Source organism: Chelonoidis abingdonii, chromosome 5 (genome assembly GCF_003597395.2).
Source record: "Chelonoidis abingdonii isolate Lonesome George chromosome 5, CheloAbing_2.0, whole genome shotgun sequence".
NCBI classification, from domain to species: domain Eukaryota; kingdom Metazoa; phylum Chordata; order Testudines; family Testudinidae; genus Chelonoidis; species Chelonoidis abingdonii.
The window spans coordinates 127,585,305-127,607,435 of record NC_133773.1 but is presented as its reverse complement, the minus strand read 5'-3'; the positions used below and the strand labels follow the sequence as shown (position 1 = coordinate 127,607,435).

The window sequence follows — 22,131 nt, the reverse complement described above, 5'->3', positions numbered from 1 at the left end:
AGTCTCATAACTCTAGGAACTAAACTTTGACAAAATCCTCAAGATCATGAGACTTGCGATAAAATGGCAAGAATTGCATTTGAAAAGAAGCCTTAACTTCCCCCACTCAGGGTATGTCTATACACAGCTGGGAGGGGGCTTCTGTGTGTTAGCTGCCGGAGTATATACACGGGACAGTGGGTGGGACTATACTTGAGCTAGTGCACCTGTCTACCCATGCTGGGAAGCACCCTCCCAGCTGCTGTGTAGACATATCGTAAGTGACTTCAGGATTTTGCTGGTTGCTCAGCAAGATGGTGGTGGTAGCAATGTGGGAATAAATGTGTTTTAGCTGATGCTCTAAGAGGTGTGCCAGAAGATGCACGGGTATGGCCAGTAGCCGCCCAACTGACCAGGGCAGAAAACAATTTCAGTCACCCCTCCACCCTCACCCTAGTGGCCATGCAACAAAACCAAAAAAAAACCCATTAGCCAATCAGTGGAGAGAGGGGGGGAATGGCCAATCAGCAGAGCAAAAATGGCTGGCCCATCAGAGCTGAGGGGAAAAAAAGCCACGTGGCACAGCAGTCTAGTGTCCCCTGGAAGCTAGTGCTTCTAGGACCAGCCCTGGTTACGGGCTGGGCAAGAACCCAGCTCCTTGGGAGGGGAGAATTAAGGCCATACTCTGGGTGCTTGGAAAGGAAATAATTGCAAAACGTGTGTCATAGGGTAGCATTAAAATAGACTTTTAACACTACCTTTACTGACGGCCACATAATATGCTTAACATTATATACAATTATAATACACCTGTACATACAACACCAAATAGAGCACTGGACTCAGGACACCCAGCTATATTTCCAGTTCTGCCACTGTCCTACTGTCTGTCCTTGGGAAGTCATGCTACCTCTCTATCCCTCAGTTTCCCCACCTCTCAAATGGGGATAATAATGCTGACCTCCTTCGTAAAGCACTTTGGATGAGGAGCACTAGATAAAGGCTAGGCATTGTTAGGAACAACCATAGTACAAGCTGTACTATTAAGTACTATTGTGGCGGGGGCTAGAGAAACCCCTAATATAGATAGGGTATTATTTATTGAACCCTAGCAATGTGCTTGACTCTTTACAAATAGACACAACCCAGACCCTGCTCCCAGGAGCTTACAGTCTAGTCTGGACACAGACAAGACCAATCAGATTGAAATAGCACCTGGCATGCCAATATGAGAGGGAGGTAGAGTAAGACTGCAGCAAAGACGTCACAGAAGATTTGGGAAGGGATCGGAAGAAGGTTTGCTTGGCATACTCAAGGGAGGCGGTTCCGTGCTGGGTGGAAGAAGGTCCACAGACAAGAGAGGTAGATGAATACAAAAGGAGCAGCCAGGACAGGGGCTGAGGCCAAGCCAAGAGAGCCAGAGGAGGAGCAGAGATGTTATTAGTAAGACCCTACCAAATTCACAGCCATGAAAAACACATCACAGACTGTGAAATCTGGTCCCCCTCCCATCGCCCGTGAAATCTGGTTGTCTGTGTGCTTTTACCCTGTACTATACAGATTTCATGGGGGAAGACCAGCGTTTCTCAAACTGGGGGTCTTGACCCAAAAGGGAGTTGCAGGGGAGTTGCAAGGTTATTTTAGGGGATTCGCGGTATTGCCACTCTTACTTCTGTGCTGCCTTCAGAGCTGGGTGGCTGGAGAGCAGTGGCTGTTGGCCAGGCACCCAGCTCTGAAGAGGGTGACCTGCCAGCAGCAGCGCAGAAGGATGGCAATACCATACCATGCCACCCTTATTTCTGCCCTGCTGCCTTCAGAGGTGGGTGGCTGGAGAGTGTCGACTGCTCAGGGCTCAGCTCTGCAGGCAACAGTGCAGAAATAAGAGTGGCAACACCATCCCATCTCATCCTTCCATCTGCGCTGCTGCTGGCAGCAGCTCTGCGATCCCCCACCCCCACCCCTTATTGGGTCAGGGCAGGACGAGCGCCAGGGTTTCTGGCATCCTAGGCGCCAGGCCATTTCGCCGCCCTGCGCGCGGGTCTTGTGGCTCTGGTGGAGCTGCCACAGGCATGCCTACGACAGGTCCACCGGAGCCGCGGGACCAGCGGACCGTCTGCAGAAATGCCTGCGGCAGGTCCACCAGAGCCGCGAGACCAGCAGACCCTCCGCAGGTACGACTGTGGCAGCTCCACCGGAGCCGCCTGCCCCCCCCCCAGCAAAATGCCCCCCCCCCCCCATAATGCTGGCGCCCTAGGCGACTGCCTAAGTCGCCTAAATGAAAGCGCCGGCTCTGGGTCAGGGATCCCTACAATTATAATATTGTGAAAAAGAAGAAGCACCTGAATGTCAGCAACCAGCCTCCACTTTTCCTGTTGTAAGCAAAACAATGGTATAGGTGGAGCTAAATTAAGCTATTTTACAGGAGACGTCAGTTTTAGACTTCTAAGGCCTTGCCTGCACTACGAAAATTGGGAATCCTAATTCTCCAGCAAGGATTTATGTATGAGACATAAAAGTCGATATACTCAAAATCACATGGTTCTGATCTGCCTATTCTGCTTTTTTGACTCCAGCAGTGATGTTTCAGTGAAAAGCAAAGCCCTCATAATGCATCTAACCAGCTGTGCAGTGCTGTATATGGGGAGATGAGGGGAAGAAATTCTTCCAGATTCCTGCAGTGATCTTGATCAATAACAGAGACAGTAGATACATAGGTGTAGTATGTCCCTAGAAGCAAGTTATTCCTGTTCTTCCCTGTATGGTGAAAACAAGGGGCATAAATTAAAGTTGCTTTATTTCACCTTAACCTGTGATTGGTTTTCCCATAATCCCAACAACTTCTTCTCAACTTTCTGTTCACTGAGTCTTCCTTGCACATCACACACCCAGTGAGAATGTGTTAACTTAAGTATGGGTTAAAAATCCACTTTGCCTTGCTTGCACACCTAGACCTCTCAGTAACACAAGACCAAGTGGCTATTCAGTGACATCAAAATGTGGGAAATTTATTGCAACAGGAAGTCATTGTGGTCAATAACTTAAGAGTCAAAAAAGGGATTGGGCATTTATGTGGCTATCAAGAATATACAGAGTTGTTACAATTAATGACAACAAACATTTCAGAAGGGCTATTAGAACTTATTCTTCAGGGATCTCTATTAGAAATAAGGGGGTAGAGGGATGGGAGACTGGCCATATCAGCCTACTGTGGGGTTGTTCTTAGAGCTGTGTGAATAATGGGTTTTTCAGTTTGCTGATAATTCTGAAAAACGGGGAGGGGGGGGTATCATTTGGAGTCAAGTCAGAAACAAAATTTTTCAAAGTATTTAGCTAATTGAAAAGTAAAAAAAAGATGGGGGGGGGGGGTTGAACAAAACATGAGTTTGACCTGGAACAAAATGTTCCATCAAAACATTTCATATCAAATTTAGTCTAGATTAATGGACTTGGAATCACTTCTCCGAAGACGTGCTGTCACTTAACCTCTTAGTTTAGTCGTCTGTAAAATGGGTACTGTAAAACTTCCCCCCCCCATCTCATTAAGCCAATCTATAAAGTTCATTCAGATCCTTACCTGAAAGGTGCTCTGTAAATACAAAGAACAGACACACCAGTGAGCATTTTACGTGAATGACAGAAAAACCTGTGAAAAATCAGCCCTGACTTGAGCCTTGACCATATAAGATTAAAACAGGTGCTTTCCCCATGGCCATATTTACATTCCATGCTGAAAAATATGTAGGCATTTAAATCACTGATGGAGGCAGAGCTGCAGCCACACACTTTACTATTTGAATGGGAGGAGACTGGGCAAACCATCGGTACAGCCAGCACCAGCAAAACCTGAGAGCTGTATGTCATCCAAAACCAGAACTATATGGGGCGTACCCTTCAGAGAGAATTCTTCTTTCATTAAATATGGCTTTAACCCTATATGAACCTCCAAAATGCTGCTTGTTCCATGCCAGTACTCTTAGAAAACGCTGGACTGCAAATACTGTCTTATAATTGCATAAGCAAAGCTGTGTACATTGGGAGTGAATAAAAGCAGCATTTCAGAATTGGTTTGAAAAGGGTTTTTATACACTGTGATTGTAATTAGACACTGATTTTTAGACATTGGGGCCACTAGACTGAACATATCCTATTCACCATGCTCCCAAATGCCCAAAGAACAGTTTAAATGCCTGTGGAGAAAATAGTGGTAAATAGTAGGGTAATAGAGGGTTAAAATGAAACTTCTATGTATCAATTGAGAAAAAATGTGCAGTGATGTGACAAGAGTTCTTTGACGCACTCAGCAGTGTTGCAGAGTGCCGTTCACTGGTGGTTTTCAACCTGTGGTCCGTGGACCCTGGGTGCTCCACGGATTATGCCTAAGGGGTCCGTGAAAGGTTGTCATAACCATAGAACAGTGGTTTTCAACCTGTGGTCATAGAATAATAGGGTTAGAAGAGAATGCAAGGGTCATCTAGTGTAATTTTCTGGGGGTCCGCAGACAATGTCTAAGATTTCCAAAGGAATTCACATCTCCATGTGAAATTTATTAGGGGTCCGCAAATGAAAAAAGGTTGAAAACCACTGCTGTATACTGAGTGAATACAAGGAATAAACTCTGAAAACCTAACACGTCCTTTTCTAGAGCTTCTTAGATGATTTAATGATCGATCATTAAAAAAACAACACAATGTTCTCAGTGAAGTACATGGAACCATTGAACTAAAATTTCAGATTTGCTTTGGCCTTTTGCCGATATTAAAATTTTTAATTGCTTTGCACCAGGAAATGTTGTGCAAGTTATTACAGGCTCCAGCCCAAGCCCAGAAGTCTACACAGCAATGAAACAACCACATAGCCCAAGCCCAGGTCGGCTGGCAGGGGCCAGCCACAGATTTTTCTTTGCTGTATAGACATATCCTAAATCATACCTTTTTAGGATTAAGCAAGAAATTTTTTAAGCCCCAGAGACACAGAAAATTGTCTTCTATTCATATGGTCATCCAACAAATTAACGAAGTCAGAGATCCCTTTATATTTTTCTTCCTTCCCAATCCTACACAGATTAAATTCAGGATATATGGTCTCCAGAGGTTCCAGAAGAGATGCAACAGACAAGAACCCTTGACAAGTGAGTCATCAGAATGTCAATGCCCAGGTTCTCCAGCCAAATGCTAGTATGTTCCCACTATCCTGAAGAAGTTTTTGGTGGAAGTATGAGAAGATCCTCAGATTTGTAACCCAAGTCATGGATCTGAGGAATTCTGGAGAGATCTCTCTCTTTCTAATTAAGAACAACAGTTTGTAAATCTTGATATGTTACTTGATTTTCTGATGATGGAAAGATTAAGGGTACAACACAAAGCTGTCCCCCCAGGAGAAGTCCCTGGTAATGAAAGAGGGAGGCTGTAGATTTTCTGCATTTCACAGAATGTTGTGCTCTTTCTGCCTTATATTGATTGATCATCAAATCTGAATGGTAAAATTATTGTAGTGGCTTGTATTCACTGAGATGTAGCCATTGCACCAGGGGTTTCAGCCCAAGGTTCTACACTGCAGGTCACACCAGAACCTCTCTCCTCAAGTCCACTGGATGTCTGTAGGCCTGTGAGCAATGCCTTACAAAAATTACTAAGCATAGGTGCGGGAACTAGGGATACAGGAGTGCAGCAACACACCCTGGCTTGGAGTCGTTTCAATCATATACAGGGTTCAGTAGCTCTCAGCACCCCCACTAAACAAATTGTTCCAGCACCCCTTCTATGCAATGTAGTTGTAGCAGTGTCAGTCCCAGGATATTGGAGAGACAAGGAGAGTGAGGTAATGTCTTTTATTGGATCAACTTCTGATGGTGAGAGAGACCATGCTCATTCAATAAAAGATATTACTTCACCCCCCTTGTCTCTCTGAAGATTTGGTTGAAAGGGGACCTATTCTGGGCTAACTCTCCTTAAGCATGGATGCTCTTAAATACAAGCTCTGTCTCCCAAATTGTGTATGAATAAAATGTTTTGTTTGGAAGAACATATAAAAGCCCTTTTCTAGCAGACGAAGTTTCATTTGTTTAAAGGTTGCAGTAATCTGGGTTAGAAGAAAATATTTGATCTGGCTCACTCCCTTTGACTTCTATCTTTGACACCTAGAAGTTTCACAGAGTGGGCATGTAGTGCATTTCTCTGGGGTGGGATAGAAAGATTTTGTGATCAAGTACCATGCCTTCAGGGTTTCTCTTATGATTGGGTTGCAGGGATGGTATCCCTAGCTTGTTTGCCAGAAGCTGGAAATGGGTGACAGGCGACAGATCACTTGATGATTACCTGTTCTGTTCATTCCCTCTGAAGCATCTGGCATTGGCCACTGTTGGTATCTTGGCTAGATGGACTGGGTTAGATGGATCCAGTACAGTCATTCTTTTGTTCTTGTACTCTGTAAAGTGCTATGGCAAGTGACTCCCCATTACCACAGATCAAATCTGAAGCACTTCCAGTGCTTACCAGCTTGATATGTTTAGTATTCAGTTCTTCTAAGTAGAGTCAGTCCCAGATAGGGTCACCCAACTGCAAAGTTTCTTGTGTAGAATATTCAGATCTCTCCAGTCCTCAACTCTGGGTTATTTACTCAGACTGATTCTGGGGCTTTTGCCTTTCTGCAGGAATGCATCAAACATCCATAAAAATTGTCTTCTTATACCAAACAGGGAGAAGGGCTGACAGCAGCTGAATAAAATTCAGGATTCTAGAAAGAATGTCCATCTAAATTAAATTAGCTAGATCCATCAGGTTCACTGGAAGGTCATGCCATCTGGTGAGATACACCCTTAGGTTCTGCAGAAGCAGAAGTAAATGAAGAGAAAAATGCTTAGTGACTTGGGATGACAACTGCATTCTAAAATACTCAAAGCCCCTGGCAAAGCAGTTGGCTTGCCAAACCTTTGTTTTAACAATTTCCTTTCTTTTCTTAAGGCCCAAATCTGCTCCCATTAAAGTCAATTGGAGTTTTGCAGGATGAGAGCAGGATTGGGCCCTGACTTTTCATTGACATTTGCTTCAGTCAGTCAGGGTTGCCTGCTCTTTCACTAATTCCTCCTCCTCTTTTCCACAGCTCAGCGACAGAGTTAGAGCTTCTAGTTTCCTCCAGTTTCTAGTGAAATCTGAACATCTAGGTTTAAAATAAAGGAGAAAAAAATGTTTTGTGATTACACCACTGGACCAAGATTCAAGAGATCTGGTTTGATGCCTGCTTTTGTCAGACTCACTGTGTGTCAGTGGGCAAGTCATTTAATATCTCTGTGTCTCTGTTCCCCGTCTGTAAAATGAGGGTAGCAGTACTTGCAGGAGTGTTGAGAGAATACATTAATCAGTGTTTGTGAGATACCCAGATACTACAGCGATGAGAACCATATAAGTGCTAAGAGGTTGCATACACATGGAGTTATTCCTGATTAACTCTATTAAAAAATGTCCACACATCATGTTAATCAGGAATAACTCCATATGTACACAAGTCCTCAGATAGGTAAAATAGGGGAGTCCTGGGCGGGATGGGAGGGAGGAAGCTTCAGTGATTACACATACATCCAGGACATTATTTTTCTTAAAAAGGAATGGGATGGGTTCTTACGCCTGATTTTTATGTATCTTGGCTAATTATTAAACAACAATTGCATACTGGTAGTTATGTCTCAGGGAGGTGAAATGTCTGACTAGAAGAGATCAAACAACAATATATGGACCTCTGACTTCTACATAGTCTAGCTATATGAAAATTAAATATTGTTTAAAATATACTTCTATGACAAAGATCTTGCCTGAAGTCTGTAGTTTTTAGGGTCTATATTAGCTATTACCACTCAAGAAAGAGATCTTGGCGTTATCGTGGATCGTTCTCTGAAGATTTCTGCTCAACATGCAGCGGCAGGCAGTCAGAAAAGCTAACAGAACATTAGGAACAGGATACTCTTCAAGAATCTTCATGCCCGTAGTCAGCAGCAAACGATTGCCATGTGTACACAAAGATGCACATTGACAGGGCACAGCATCCTGTGTGCACCTTATTACTGCAGCTTGCATAATGTGTGTTACCTGACGCAGCAAAAAGATGCAGATTACCCTTCCTGTGTGGACAAAGCCATAAGGGGCTGTAAATTAAAAAGAATACTTCAGATCAGTGTTTGCCTTTAGATTCTAGAACTTAAGAATGGTCAGACCAATGATCCATCTAGCCCAGCATCCTGTCCTCTGACAGTGGCAAGGGCCAGATAATTCAGAGAGAATGAACAGATCAGGGCAATTATCAAGTGCTTCACTCCATCATCCAGTCCCAGTTTCTGGCAGTCAGAAGCTTAGTGACACTCAGAGCATGGGGTTGTGTCTCTGGGTATGGCCTCACTTGCAGCCGTATAGCGCTCCCGCAGCAGCGCTTTGAAGTGCAAGTGTGGTTGCAGCGCCAGCGCTGGGAGAGAGCTCTCCCAGTGCTGCCGGTACTCCACCTCCCTGTGAGGATTGGCTCTCAGCTCTGGGGCACTGTTTACACTGGTGCTTTGCAGCGCTGTAACTTGTTGCGCTCAGGGGTGTGTTTTTTCACACCCCGAGCGAGAAAGTTGCAGCGCTGTAAAGTGCCAGTGTAGCCAAGGCCTCTGACCATCCTGGCTAACAGCCATTCATGGACCTATCCTCCATGAACTTATCTAGCTCTTTTTTGAACCCAGTAACAATTTTGGCCTTTACAACAATCCCTAGCAATGAGTTCTCCAGGTGGACTGTGCGTTGTGTGAAGAAATACTTCCTTATGTTTGTTTTAAACCTGCTGCCTATTAATTTTATTTGGTGACCGTGTGGTTCTTGTGTTATGTGAAGGGGTAAATAACACTTCCTTACTCACTTTCTCCACACCATTCTTGATTCTACAGACCTCCATCATAGCCCCCCTTAGCCATCTCTTTTCCAACCTGAAAAAGTCCCAGTCTTTTTTATTTCTCATCTGGTGGTAGTTCCATCCTCTTAATCATTTTTGCCAATTATAGTATATCTTTTCTGAGATGGTACAACCAGGACTGCACACAGTATTCACGGTGTGGACAGGACAGATCATGGATTTACATAGTGTCTTTACGATATTTTGTTTTATCATCTAGCCAGTTCCTAATGTTCTGCTAGCTTTTTAAACTGCTGCTGCACATTGACCAGAGGTTTTCACAGAGAACAATCCACAATGACTCCAAGATCTTTCTTGAGTGGTACCAGCGAACTTAGACCTCATCATTTTATATATATAGTTGGGATTATGTTTTCCAATGTCCATTACTTTGCACTAATCTACATGGAATTTCATCAATCATTTTGTCGCTCCGTCACCCAGTTGCAAAATCCCTTTGTAACTCTTTGCAGTCAGCTTTGCGGTTAACTACCCTTGAGTAATTTTGTATCGTCTGAAAACTTCTCCCCCTCACTGTTTACCCCCTTTTCCAGTGTATTTATAAATATGCTGAACAGCACTGGCCCCCGTACAGTTCCCTGGTTGACCATGCTATTTACCTTGCCCCACTGTGAAAACTGACCATTTTATTCCTACCTTTGTTGCCTAGCTTTTCATCAGTTACTGATCTCATCAATACACTCAACAGCAGCTGGGCTTGTCTTGTTGGCTAGTAAGTTCTCAGCAGAATAAACACAGGGCGATTCTAATTCGAGTTATTAAACCACAAACATTTCCTTTATTGCCTGGCATTATCCCTATTGTTTGATCTCCTGGCTGGTAACGGAAGAGCAGCTCCACTCGCAGGCACTTAAATTTAAAATCTCTCTGGGTCCAACCCCGCACCACGGGTTGCAGCCAGCGCCTAGTGCTCCAGCCTCTTGCGGTAAAACCCAGCGGGAACTGGCAGCCTGGGGAGAAGGCAGCTCATTCCAGCAGCCCGTGGACCAGGGGGAGAGGCGGGCGGATTGCGCCTTTCTTCTCCGCCCGCATTAATGAAGCTCCAGCCCCCTCCCCACGCCAGTCCTGGCCCTCAGCGGCGAGCCGCGCTGCGCGCAAGCCAGTGCCTGAGCCGCTACCTGCACTCAAGCTGCAAGGCGCATGCTTCAAGCGGAGGGAAGAGGGAGGGAGCTGGAGGAGTGGGGGAAGACCAGCGATGCTGTCCCGGCCGGTTTAAACCAGGATAGACTGAGCTGCTGGGCGCTGCGGAGGCTGAAGTCCCCCCGCTCCTGCGGGTCCGCTCCTCTCCTCCAGCCACTCCTCCTCGCCAGCTCCTTGTGGGTTGCAGGAGTTGGCGGGTCCGCCTGTTTGAATGGCTTTGCCGAGCCTAGTTTTCCAGGATGCCCCGAGGGGAGGCTCAGGTCAATGTACACCCCGAGTAACGTGCGCAGGGCTGTCCCTGGAAGGGAAACCCTCACCCTGCGCGTAGCCGCCAGCGCAGCAAAACGCGCTGCCCCGGCAGCCCGAGGCGCGAGAGCGCATCATTGTGGGAGTGGGGCTCCGGAGCCTGCTGGCGAAGTGCGCCCCCTCTGCTGGCTACCGCGGGGGCCGGGGCATGTTACTCACCTTGATTGGCGCCAGGCTGAAAACAATGCAGGGCCCTAATACAAGGCACAGGATTCCAGCTGGGGAAAAAGTTCAACACGACAGGGTGGGTGTGAGATGACAACTGAAAATGTTTCTTTTTGGGGCGGGAGCAAAGCAATCCCCGAATGTTTGCTGCACCAAAATCACTTTGAATATTGTTCACGTGGGTTCGAGATCGCTGTTTACTTATGTGGAGCTGAGCGCTGCATTTTCAGAAATAGGGGCTGGGGTGGAGTGCTGTTTGTATATACACGAAAGGAGGAAAGAAACAGTTAAACCCCGGAAACTATCCGCAGTGGTGAGTGACTCGCTCTCCCACTCCAGAAAAGCGAACTGCCCCCAGCTGAATGTGCTCTCCAGCAGGAATAAAGCCAGGTGTTAGTTACATTTTTAAGAAGTAAGCAAATACATTTAGAAACCAGAATGTTCCCTAACGACAATTCAGAGTTGTCATTAGTTTGTCATCCTTATCGCTTTTGATATAAGGCGTTGTTAAGACAATATATATAGTGTATTATAAACGATACATACTTTGAGACATAAAATTCGAAATCACTATGATTAGGTGCCAAATCACCCTTAAGTTTTCCACTTACCTGAGACCATTAATGAGATTCCATGGTACGGAATAATGAATATATAGGTATAGACCAGTGGATTTTTAGACAGATGTTCCAGATAACTGGCTATATATGCGCATGCATACACAATAATCTATATAAATACACGTATGTAAATATATGCAGCATGTCTATATATAGCTAGATTTTAGATAGTCACTATTTCTAGAACAATCCGTGCTTGTTTTTCCTACATAGATTTTACTGAAACAAACAGGAATTGGTAGTCTTTTAAGGAGCAGGTAGTTTTCAAGAAGAATTCTAAATTATCTAAACACCAGACATTTTATGCTGCGAACTCTGCAACGTGTCAACCTGAACCTCAGTCAGAGTCCTTGCTAAACAAAGTCAGTCATATTCTCTCCCTCTCCAAGGAAAGAGGCCCACCTCTGACAGATCTGCGTCGTACCTGTATACCTCAGCAGGGCTTGGATAGTTAAAAGAAGAGGAAATGAAATGCATGCGGTACTAATGAGCAATACAACGCAAGGCAAAGGAGGTGTTTCTCCTCCCCACCCCTGGAGATCACATGGTGACCCTTGTCAGCCAATACAAAGGACGCTAGGACCCTGAGGGACCCCCTGATTCCGAATTGCACCGGCTCTGCTGCATTATAAATACTTCTCCAAAATGCACTGGCCCTCCTTTCTCGCTTTCCACCCAGCTCCGTTTGTTTCGCACTCATAAAAGCTGCTCCTCAGTTATTGCTTGGCGTGTTTTGCTTCTTATTTAAAGCCAGGCTCCTTTTTTGTTTCTCGGCCAGTTTGCATGCATTGTTCGTCTCCCGAAATGGTTTGTGAGACTAAGATTGTGGCGGAAGATCATGAATCAATTTCAGGATCCAAAAAAGATGCGATCATTGTGTCTTCCTCCCAGATGTGGCCCTCCTTATCCGGCTCACCTTCCTCCTCCCCAGCTTCTCTGAGTGGCGTGGAAGAGGATTTCAAGAAAGACAACGTTTATATACGAGAATTTCATCCTTCCGAGCAAGAGGTGGTGCGCCGTATATTTTATGAAGGAATCATGGAAAGGATTCCTAACACCGCATTTAGAGGGTTAAAACACCAGCCCCTCATTCAGTTGATCTATGGGATGTTCACTAGTAAGTATATTCAGTTTTTTTTTTAGGGGCACACTTGTTCAGCAATTTTAATAAAAAGGAAGAGTGGTAATAAGCTCTGTGGTGAAGGATGGAGAACCCATCCCCGCATCGATCCTATTAATATTTGGTGCAGAATTGCTGTCTCTGTGCTGCTGGTGCGGGAGCGAAAGAAAAGCCGCAGCCTCCGCATCTTATCCTGCCATGGTGCAAAAGTCAGGCCAGTTAAAAAGTCGCAATATTGCAAACAGCGGATCTGTACCTCGGGTGATTGCGAGGAACAGGAATGAAGCACTGGATCGTGAGCCGCGCTTTGGAGATCACTGCAGAGTGGAGTGTGTGCAACGCCCCTAAATGCACCCGCCTGCAGGCAGCAGCCAGCCTGCGAGCAACGTGTGGGTAGGGTTCCCTGCTTGCATATGGGGTGCGCGTGGCTACTGGCTGGTGGTGGGGAGCGTTCTCTGGGTAGATAAGTTGGGGGCAGATGTTCTGTGCAGGTTTGAGAGGCTGCGTGTTCAAGGGGCTTCTCTCTGGCGGGAGAGAGCGTGCGGCTGGCTCTGTATGTCTAGGAGAGGTATTAGTGGACTGGGTCTTGGGACAGGGAGTTGCGCGTTCTGCTTCTGCTTGTGGATGTTTGCGCGCAATGGGAGGGGAGGGTCCCTACAGCTTATTGGGGAAGGGGCTGCAGCCGGGCTGTGTATTGTGTGCGTCTCTCTGCACTTGGGGGAAGGAGTGTGCGTATGGGGCGGTACGGGAGCGGGTATTCCTTTCTCCAAGCTTGTGGGGGTTTGCTGTCCCGGGGAGGTGCGCATGGCGCTTTCTCGGCGCAGACTGGCAGGAGTGGGACGGGGAGCTGCCGCCGCCGCGTGTGCGGGAGGAGGCGGTGGGGCCCTGGCCGCAGCAGACAGACCCGCATTTCCAGTTATTCCAGGCCGGGATGCTGCTCTCTGTTGGGGAGGGGGGAGGTGAAGCGATGGATGGAAGCGGAGCCGCTGCTCTCTCGAGGCACCTGGGCGGGGCAGCGGCTGCAGCCGGGTTCCAGCGTTACCTAGAGACGGCCGGGCTCGGGCTCGAAACGCGTTCGAGCGGCCGCAGCTGCTGGGAAACGTTTGACCCGGGCGGTCTCGCGCCACCTCCTGGCTGCAGAGACTGCTACTGGGGTCTCCCTCCTGCATGCAACCGCGCGGGGCCTGACCTCAGCAGGCTCTAGGGGCGAGACGTGGTTTGTAACCAGCGCGTATTGCAAAGAGCTACCTGGTTAGTGTTAATTCAAAGCCGCGTGCCTTGTTAGTGTATTGAACATTGCATCCACTGGTTTGATGCAAGTTACAAAGCTTCGTAAAACGTAGACTCAGGCGGGATCCCTGCCTTGGCCAGCTGACAGCCGAGAGGAAACTAGATTGTTCCGATATTCACTTGGTGATTGATGCGGTTTTAAGCTGAAAACAATTACCTCTGCAAGCTAATGTCAGTTGCTATCAATGCAGAAGCCCCCTCAAAGAAAACGCCACGTGGAGCCTTTTTTTTACTCACGCCTTTTCCCTTTGCATGCGGTAAGACAGCTGGGTCCTTCACCTTTTGAGCCAGGAAAAGAGAGGGGAGTGATAAAGAAAGTAACTTTTTGTAATTATTGGTAAGATACTAAATGCACCTGAGAACAATGAAGTCTATGCTCGCCTCTCTGTGTGCCTGGGTGATCTAAAAACATCCGTGCTTAAGATTCAGGGCTTTCAGACTGATAAGTGATGATGGGGCAAGCAGCCATCTCAGTGCTGTCTGCTATTTTATTTTCAGTGTCCTGCATTACGTTGCTTCCTGATACTGAAGCAGGCTAGCGTAAGGTTTTGGGACGGCTGGCCCTTAGGGACCTTCTGGAAAACCAGTATATCTCCCAGTCACCGAAATAATAAATTAATTAATAAGCATGCAGCTACTGGGTGGTGTGTGCAAAATATCTTCCTTAGTCACTGTTGTGTGTTGTCCCCTTTCCTGCTGTGGCAGTGGAAAGCCACATGTGGGCATCTTGGTTTTAGTGCTTTGATCTCTCTGCAGGAACTATTGGTGCAGTCAAATCTTGTCTGAGCAGCAATCGCAGACATATCTTAATAGAGAGACCATCTGTCTTTGATATTTGTGTGACACAATGATATTTGCAGGATTTTTTAAACTGCGGCAAGTAGGATGGGAGTTTTTACAGAAACACTGCAAAATCCTTCATCAAATGTGATATAATTATTATAGTTGAATTTTTTTAAAGTAACTTTTGAAGTAGGAGTCTTATTTAAAATTTTTTACAGGCTGTTCTTAAATGAAAAATGTGCTGTTAATCTAAAATAGGTTATTGTGAAAATGTAAATTGATTAGCTTTTGTTTATATTGTACAAATGTATGTTATGTCTGATTTTTTTTTTTTTAAAAAAGGGTTTGTATTCCGAAATCAACACTAAATTCTCTTTTCTGACAGGTATCGTTTATTTCTCTTCCTTATCTCCATAGTAATATGCTTTGTTGTGACCAAGTCCTTGCTGCTGACCTGCTGTTTGCCCATCTTTCTGATGGGTATGAGGTACTACTTCAGTAGAAAAGTTATCCTCAGCTATCTCGAGTGCGCGCTGCATACGGACATGTCTGATATTGAGAATTATTACATGAAACCACCAGGTGAGTATTAATTCCATCGAGGGAACGTTGACCAAATCCTGCTCATGGAAGAATGGCCATTTAATAGCTTTTCTCACGTCAACAGCACTGAGAAATCTTACAAATGGCCAGAATGCAACCTGCTAGCTGCACAAAATATGAGGAACCACCCTAATCTTTAATATGAATATACATTCCAAGGAGACTACAGGTTCCAGAATGCAGTGCTCTCTCAATTTCAGCATTCTAGCATAGTAGCTGGGATCATGGGGAAGCACTGCATGCTGGACCTATATAGTTTCCTTGGGATGCAGTTTTGTATTAAAGGTGGTTGCGCCAGTCTGTTCCATTTAATGTGAATTATATCCATTGGACTCTATAAGTTGCCCATGCATCCTGCAGCTGACAGCATCCAGTACGGGGTGGGAGAGGGAGATGGAAGGAATTTTAGCAAAACTGCTTAGAAGAAGCCACATGCATACCACCACTTCAGACTTGGGAGCCACACGTTTTAGTTAGTCTGTATAGGTACATGTATCATTCAAGAAGAACTCCCCATAAACAAGTGTTTTGGAAGAGGTATGAAGCAGGTAGGTAAAGAGATGCTGTCTATCTGCACATGTGATGTATGCATTTATATATTCATAATATGTGTGTGTACTGTGTGTTATATAATTCTTACTTTCTGTTATGTAAATATGTTGTTAGGGTCTCAATGCTCATTAATAGAAGGTGGATTAGCACAGGAATCTGTCAAAGAAACAGAGGAAAGGGAAAACCTTGTATTTAAATTACATTTTTTTTTTTTTGTTTTCATGTATGATAGGCACCAGTATATAGGGATATTTGAGTGCCCCTTGATCTCTTATATGGGTGATTAATTTTTGAGGCTACAAATATTTCATTAATGACTGGTAAGGAGTGCAAAGGTCATGGCCAGTAACTTTCTGAAGCCAGGTTGTTATTGCTACTGTAGACTTTTTTTTAATGTTTTCATTTCCTCCCTGCAACATAGCTATTCTGCAAATGCAAGATCTTCCTACTGGCCATTTCTAGAGGATTAACATATTATATTACAACAACCAAGTACACGTTTTCTCTTCATTTCCAACATTCAGTATTATTTTAAAAAAGTTTCATTCTGTAATAAAAATATTAATACGCCTTTGAGCAATTTCTTTCAGATCTTGTTTCTCATCTAAATTAAGTGGCTCTCACTAATATTATGTCTGATTCTACAGTGTCTGAATCTACCGTGTCTAATTTAAATTGGGAAAATCTGCGTTTTATAGCAGATTTAGTGTGGATGTATAGTGTGCATGTAATTAAAATGTCAAACTTCATTAAAGGAGGTGCAGCCTTAAAAATAAGGGTTCAAATTGAAAAATGTTTAACCTCTGCAGTGGTTATTAATGAAAGAAAGTAGTGTGGGATCTTTTGCAGCTTTTGTGAAAAGTGATCTGGAATTCTTGACTAAGGGTATAATTTGAAAAGTGTTTTTAGACATGCATCTTTCATTAACGCTTGTGAGTTGTATGGCTAATGCTGAAGTTATGAATCTCAATGAATATATTTTCAGCATTAGCATGTATAGAAAATGAAGATAGAAAATGTACTCAGATGAAGGGTGAGAAACGTCAGTAGTATTTGCTTTACCTTAGTACAGAGAACAAGTAATCAGGGCAATCACATTCTCACTATAAATGAGACCAACTGATTTTTACAGCATGATACTCTGCCTTTATTTACTGACATCATGGGTCATTCAATTTTGGAATAAACTCACGGACTTCTTGGTTTAATCTGTCAGAATTTAAACATGGGTAGGCAGAGTTCAAATGTGCCTCAAATGGCAGGCTTATGCCAGATTGATGGTATCAGTACTGCTTATTAAAGGGTTGCTCATGTCAGAAGTGTTGAACAAGTTGGCACAATTCATAGCCTCTGCGGAGGAGAGCTTCAGGGCTAGAACAGGATTGAAACTGCAGGTCAGGACTGAAGGAGGCTTAGTGACGAAGCTATTAGGTGCAAGCTTTATTATATTATATAGGGAAGGTTCCAATGCACCTACCTATTCAATGTGGAATCCTATCTAATGCTAGCTGGCCTCTGTTTCATAAGCATCAAATTAATTTGTCTGTCTTCAGAAAATTTCTGAGTCTAATGTCATCATGCGTGGGCTCTGTGATTAAGTTTTTAAATCAGTAGTTGCAACAGTGAGAAGTTAATATGAAATTGAACCCTGCCTTTAGTAGTTCTTAACATAAATAAGATGTGCACAGCTGGGTTTTTGTGTACAGTACTTTTGTGGTAGGACAGTTTTGTTGCCTAATCAATTTCACAGTGTCTCCTTAAGTTTTAACTGCAACATTCTTTCACAGTTTTGTTGTTTTGTATATTTTTGCAGTGGCTCAGAATTCTTCAAAGATTGGGATCTTGACTGGAAAACCAATGGAAAATTTAAATAGTTGCCACTCAAAAGGATGATCACTTTTAATCCAAGTAAATCTAGCCTTTCTATCATTTGAACTCTGGTTAAATGTGTTAAAATCTGACATTAGCCCCTGGCTTCTTTGGATTTTTCTGTATTCTGAGTTGGTGCAACTTAATATATGGTGTCCTTATAATCTGATTCAAACTGGTGCAAAAGACTGAACACACTCCTATTTCAGTTTAGTTTAAATTGACCAGGAACAGGTTTAATCTAAAGTGAAGTAAACTACTCTGATTGAAATAACAGGAGTTTATACTGGTCTATCTAAACCATTTTAACTGAATTTATTTAACTAAACTGGTGCAGGCTTTCAGAGTTACCAGCTAAGTCAGTGGGCTGGATTGTGATCTTGTCTTACATGCCAGGAGGAGAGTAAGGGGATATAAGACCCCGCCCTCCTGAATCCAGGTCTGGTGCTGAGCACAACCCCCGCATTCCCTGTCCCCTCCACTCTTTTCCCCCACAAGGAAATGGGCAGAGCATGTACCGCTGTACTAAATGCACCAGTGGGCAGAGTTAAGCTGGCACAAGGGGGAATGTAAGATGTGCCTTCTATGCAAGAAAAAGGAGCAAGGGAGAAGTGGTGACTCAAGTACAATTTTTTCCAGGGCTGTTCCTTGAGTGGCACAGCTACGCAGGGCAGAGCACCAGAGAGGTAGGCCCCGTCCTATTTCAGTGAATCTGATAGAAGTTTTGCCAGTATTGTGATTTTCATTCTAGTCCTAGCTGAAATCAGAAATTTGTTCAGTGAGTTTATTTGTCAGTTAACTAAGTAGTGGGTCAGTTACACAGAGGAGTATTGGTAACTTATTTTATCTCGAATTTTCTTTTTGGTGGCCTCTTGTCTAGCTAGAGATCAGAGAATTCTGTGCATTATGCTGTCGTTCTTGGGAAACTCCCTCTCATTTTACAATCTGTTTATGCCTCTGGAACACCATTTACCTCCTTACCAGTTTAGAGAGTTCAGAATCTGACCTTGATTTTAAATGAAGGGCCCCAGCCTGAAAACATTTGCAATTGTGGGTAGCCCTATTGCATACAGTAGAGTTACGCTGGATATGTCTACACAGCAAAGAAAAACCCACAATTGGCCTGTGCCAGCTGACTGGGTTGTGGGGCTGTTTTTAATACTGTATAGACTTTTATGGGTGTGGGCTGGGGCCTGGGTGTTAGGACCCTCCCACCCCACCGGGTCCTAGAGGACCCTAGAGGTTCTTTTATGTTGAGACGTGAGATCCTTAAAACTATTTTGAAACCTTCACACAATTGCTTTATTAAAGAGGATGAAGGTAGTAACTCCTGTAGTTAAAATTGCTTGATATTTTCCATTATAAGGCTCTGTTGTGCCCAGTTGAAACTGTTTGGGCTGAAATTTTCCATGCTAGATGTCTGCCTCAGGTTGATAGGATTTATTTTATTTTTCTTTGGAAAAAAATCTAACAAAAACAGGTCAGCTGTTTCCAAGAGCGAGATTAGAGAAAAATATGTTTTGCCCATGTTAACAAATTGGATGTAAGGTTCCCTCTCCACCTCCCCACCCCGAGATTGTTGTATAACTTCATTGGTATGTTAGATACAGAAACTCCCATGGCTACCAGAATTAAAGTGTTATATCCTTTGAAGTGCCATATTGTTTTTTAATTGCCCGTCTGATCTTGAAAAAATAAAGTCCCCAAAGTAAAGGTTGAAATGCTACAAAATTTGGGGTCATCTGTTCGTTTTGCCTAACTAGGGTGTTGGGTTTCTTCAAGAGCATGATTGTATATGTTGCAAATGGGACAGAAGTGCATTATCAAGCTGCATCCCTCAGCTTTGTTGGTCTGTTCCATTTTTGCTAGATGGTACATTTTGCAATATGCAATAACAAATTATTTTTGTGTTACTCGAAAACCTGGATTAAAAGATAGCCGATAATTGCACCCCCTGCTTCTTTTCTTTTCTTCTTTGTAACTGTGTGTGTGTGTGTGTGTGTGTGTGTGTATGTGTGTGTGTAAATATGAAAGAATATATTAAATAGGTACTTATTAGTAATGGGATCGGTGGGTTGTGAGTTTTTGACTCCAGTAACTAGCCATGTGTTATAAGGTTTTTAATAGCCCCCATATATAAAAGTGCCATTAATTAAACTGTAATGCTGGAAGTTTCAACTGGAGTAAAGTAGACATCAGCAGTCACTCAGGGGTAATTATTTATTTTTTTCAAGACTTCCAAACAAAAGCAACTCAAGGATATTTTTAAAAGTAAAATTACAGTAGCATCATTCATTTCTATTTGCTCTACATCTTAAGAGTAGCTTTTAAAAACGCTTTGATTTCTCATAATTTTTTCTGACTCCATTCTACTAGCTAGTTTCTCTTGTGTGTATTAAGTATGTCCTAAGGGGCCGTGTGGAAATATAATACTGAGTTTGAAAATGAAGCACTGGCATCAATGGCTGCAACCAGTGGCTGGGCTGGCTGATTAATGGCTCCCCCCCCCCCCCAGTTGCATGTTTGTCCTTTTTCTCCCTCCTCTCATCCCCTTGCCTGGGAATAATTGTCAAAATGGGTGCCCAAAAGTTGGGTTCCTAGCCTAAGATTTTCAAAGATGGTCTTAAAATTAGATGCCGTGCTTGGGTACCTAAATAAGTGGCAAAATTTTCAGAAGTGCCGACACCTATTGAGACACAACTTTGGATTTAGGAAGTGACTTTTAGTACCTGTTTTTGAAAATCTGCACCCTTAAGAGCCAGATAGGCATCTCCATGCTTTTTGAAAGTGCCAATGGGTGCCTATCTGCATCTTTAGGTGCCTTAATACCTTTGAAAATCTGGCTCTACGTCCTTATTTGGTACTTTAAGTAAAAGTTGTGATTTTCAAACGTGCCAAACGCTATTTGTTCCCATTGATTTCAGTGAGAGGTAGTGTGTGGGTACTCAGTGCCATTTACATATAAGATGCCTATGTAGATTTAGGAACCTAAGTTTAGACACTTATTTTTTGAAAATCTTAAGTGTACTGTACTGTCCATGGCTGTCTCTAACACAGGATTTCTTTTTGTATTACAGTATTACTGAAGATTTTTTTTTAAAGTCACAACAAAGCTACATCAGCAGATGTAATTCCAGACCACTCCAGGGCAGAGCAATATAGCCAAACATTTTGTTAGTGCCTGGTTCTGTAGCTAGGAGAGCAGTGTAAAGCCTTTTGTTGCACCTTTTTTTTTTTTTTTTTAAGACCTAAGGAATAAAGTGGAAAGTTCACCACTGGTTCATAGCATAGTTTTAGGTTATTCTTGTAAGAAGCAAGGAATTACCCAGGCATCTTGTTCTGACAAGTGCTTAGTGAGATCATTCTTTAATCTTCTGATCTAAAACCAGCAAAAAGTCTTTTTCCCCCCTCACATCTGTTATTCCTATTCATTGCCAGTCATGATACAACTTTTGATAATGGCAAAATAAAATTACTAAAAAGCCTCAGTTGTGCTTTATTATAATAATTTAGCACTTGTAGAACAGTTTATAATGCTCTAATATATGGTACAGATATAAGTGGTATGTGTTGTAGATGGCGATAAGCATGTGATTCTTAGGCTTAGGGCATATCTATGCTACAGGCACTGCAGTGGTACAGCTGCCACTGGGCCTCTGTAGTGTAGACTCTTCCTAGGGAGTTTTGTGTCAGGACAGGTAATCTGCATTGGCCATTGACATAGCTGCGTCTACACTGGGTAAGGTCGGTTTAACTATGGTGCTCTGAGGTGTGGATTTTTTACACCCCAAAGCAATATAGCTAGATTGAAATAAATTTAAAGTGTAGACCAGGGCTATAAGGGTATGTCTAAACAGCAAAATCTGTGTGCAGGCTAGCCTACTTGAGCTCCCTTGCATCCAGCTAGTTTGGGTAACAGTAGCACAACATGGGTTTCAAAGCATGCTGGCAAGCAGAGTGCCTGTCCAGGATGTCTGCCAGGCATGTACTGCCTGCGCGGCACTGCTGCTGTTACCTGCAGTAGCTGGACTTGAGTTAGCTCGGGCAGGCTAGCCCATGCATAGGTTTTGCTGTGTAGACATACTCTGTTAGACGATTATAAGACAAGTTTATAAGCAGCCTGTTGGTCACTCAGTCAGTTGATTAACCATTTATTAAAACATCTGCTAGTCATTTAATCTTTTTATAAGCAGTTTTTAAACAGATCCTCCATATAAAATTTGACCAAAGTGTCTCTTAAGAATGGAAAGAGCAGAATTACCTGGTAGGAAATGACAATTCTGACTTCTTACAGGTGTGAGAGCCCCTACAACTTAACAGCAAGTTAGGGTTTGATGTTCTTTTAAACCTAAATCTGCAAGTAGAAAAATATTAATTCTTAAAAATGGATCACAGAAAAGGTTCGTTTGGCTTTGGGTTTTTTAAAAAATCAACTGAACAGGACTTTACTGTTGGAAAATATGGATTAAAACACTGAGTTCCTGAAATATGAAGCAAATAAGCAGCAGGTAGTTGCTTTGCTTTCCGTGACTATGTGGCTTGTGTGAGGTACCTAACTGTTATGAGTGGAAACAGAGTTTTGTCTCTCTCAGAAAAAGAGAGAGAGAGAACCAGAATCACAACTGGCAAGTTGTGGTAATCTAGCCGTCCAGTCCCAGACCTGGACTTTAGTGTCCACCAGTCTGGTCCTGTCCCAAACCTGGACTTTTGCGTCCAAAGTTTGGGGGCTTACCTGAAACTCCCCCAAGCTCACTACCAGCTTGGATATTCTCG

At 43.7% G+C, this 22,131-nt stretch overlaps 1 protein-coding gene across 1 annotated transcript in view; it reads left to right on the top strand.

Annotated features, from left to right (window-relative positions):
* The first annotated feature begins 11,806 nt into the window (after window positions 1–11,806).
* Window positions 11,807–22,131, top strand: part of NAT8L (N-acetyltransferase 8 like) — a 59,098-nt gene continuing 48,773 nt past the window's right edge. Inside the window, exons 1-2 of the mRNA XM_032775954.2 lie at window positions 11,807–12,258; window positions 14,752–14,916. Coding sequence (XP_032631845.1) covers window positions 11,925–12,258; window positions 14,752–14,916 — 499 coding nt within the window. The 5' untranslated portion in view covers window positions 11,807–11,924. The remainder of the gene's footprint in view (window positions 12,259–14,751; window positions 14,917–22,131) is intronic.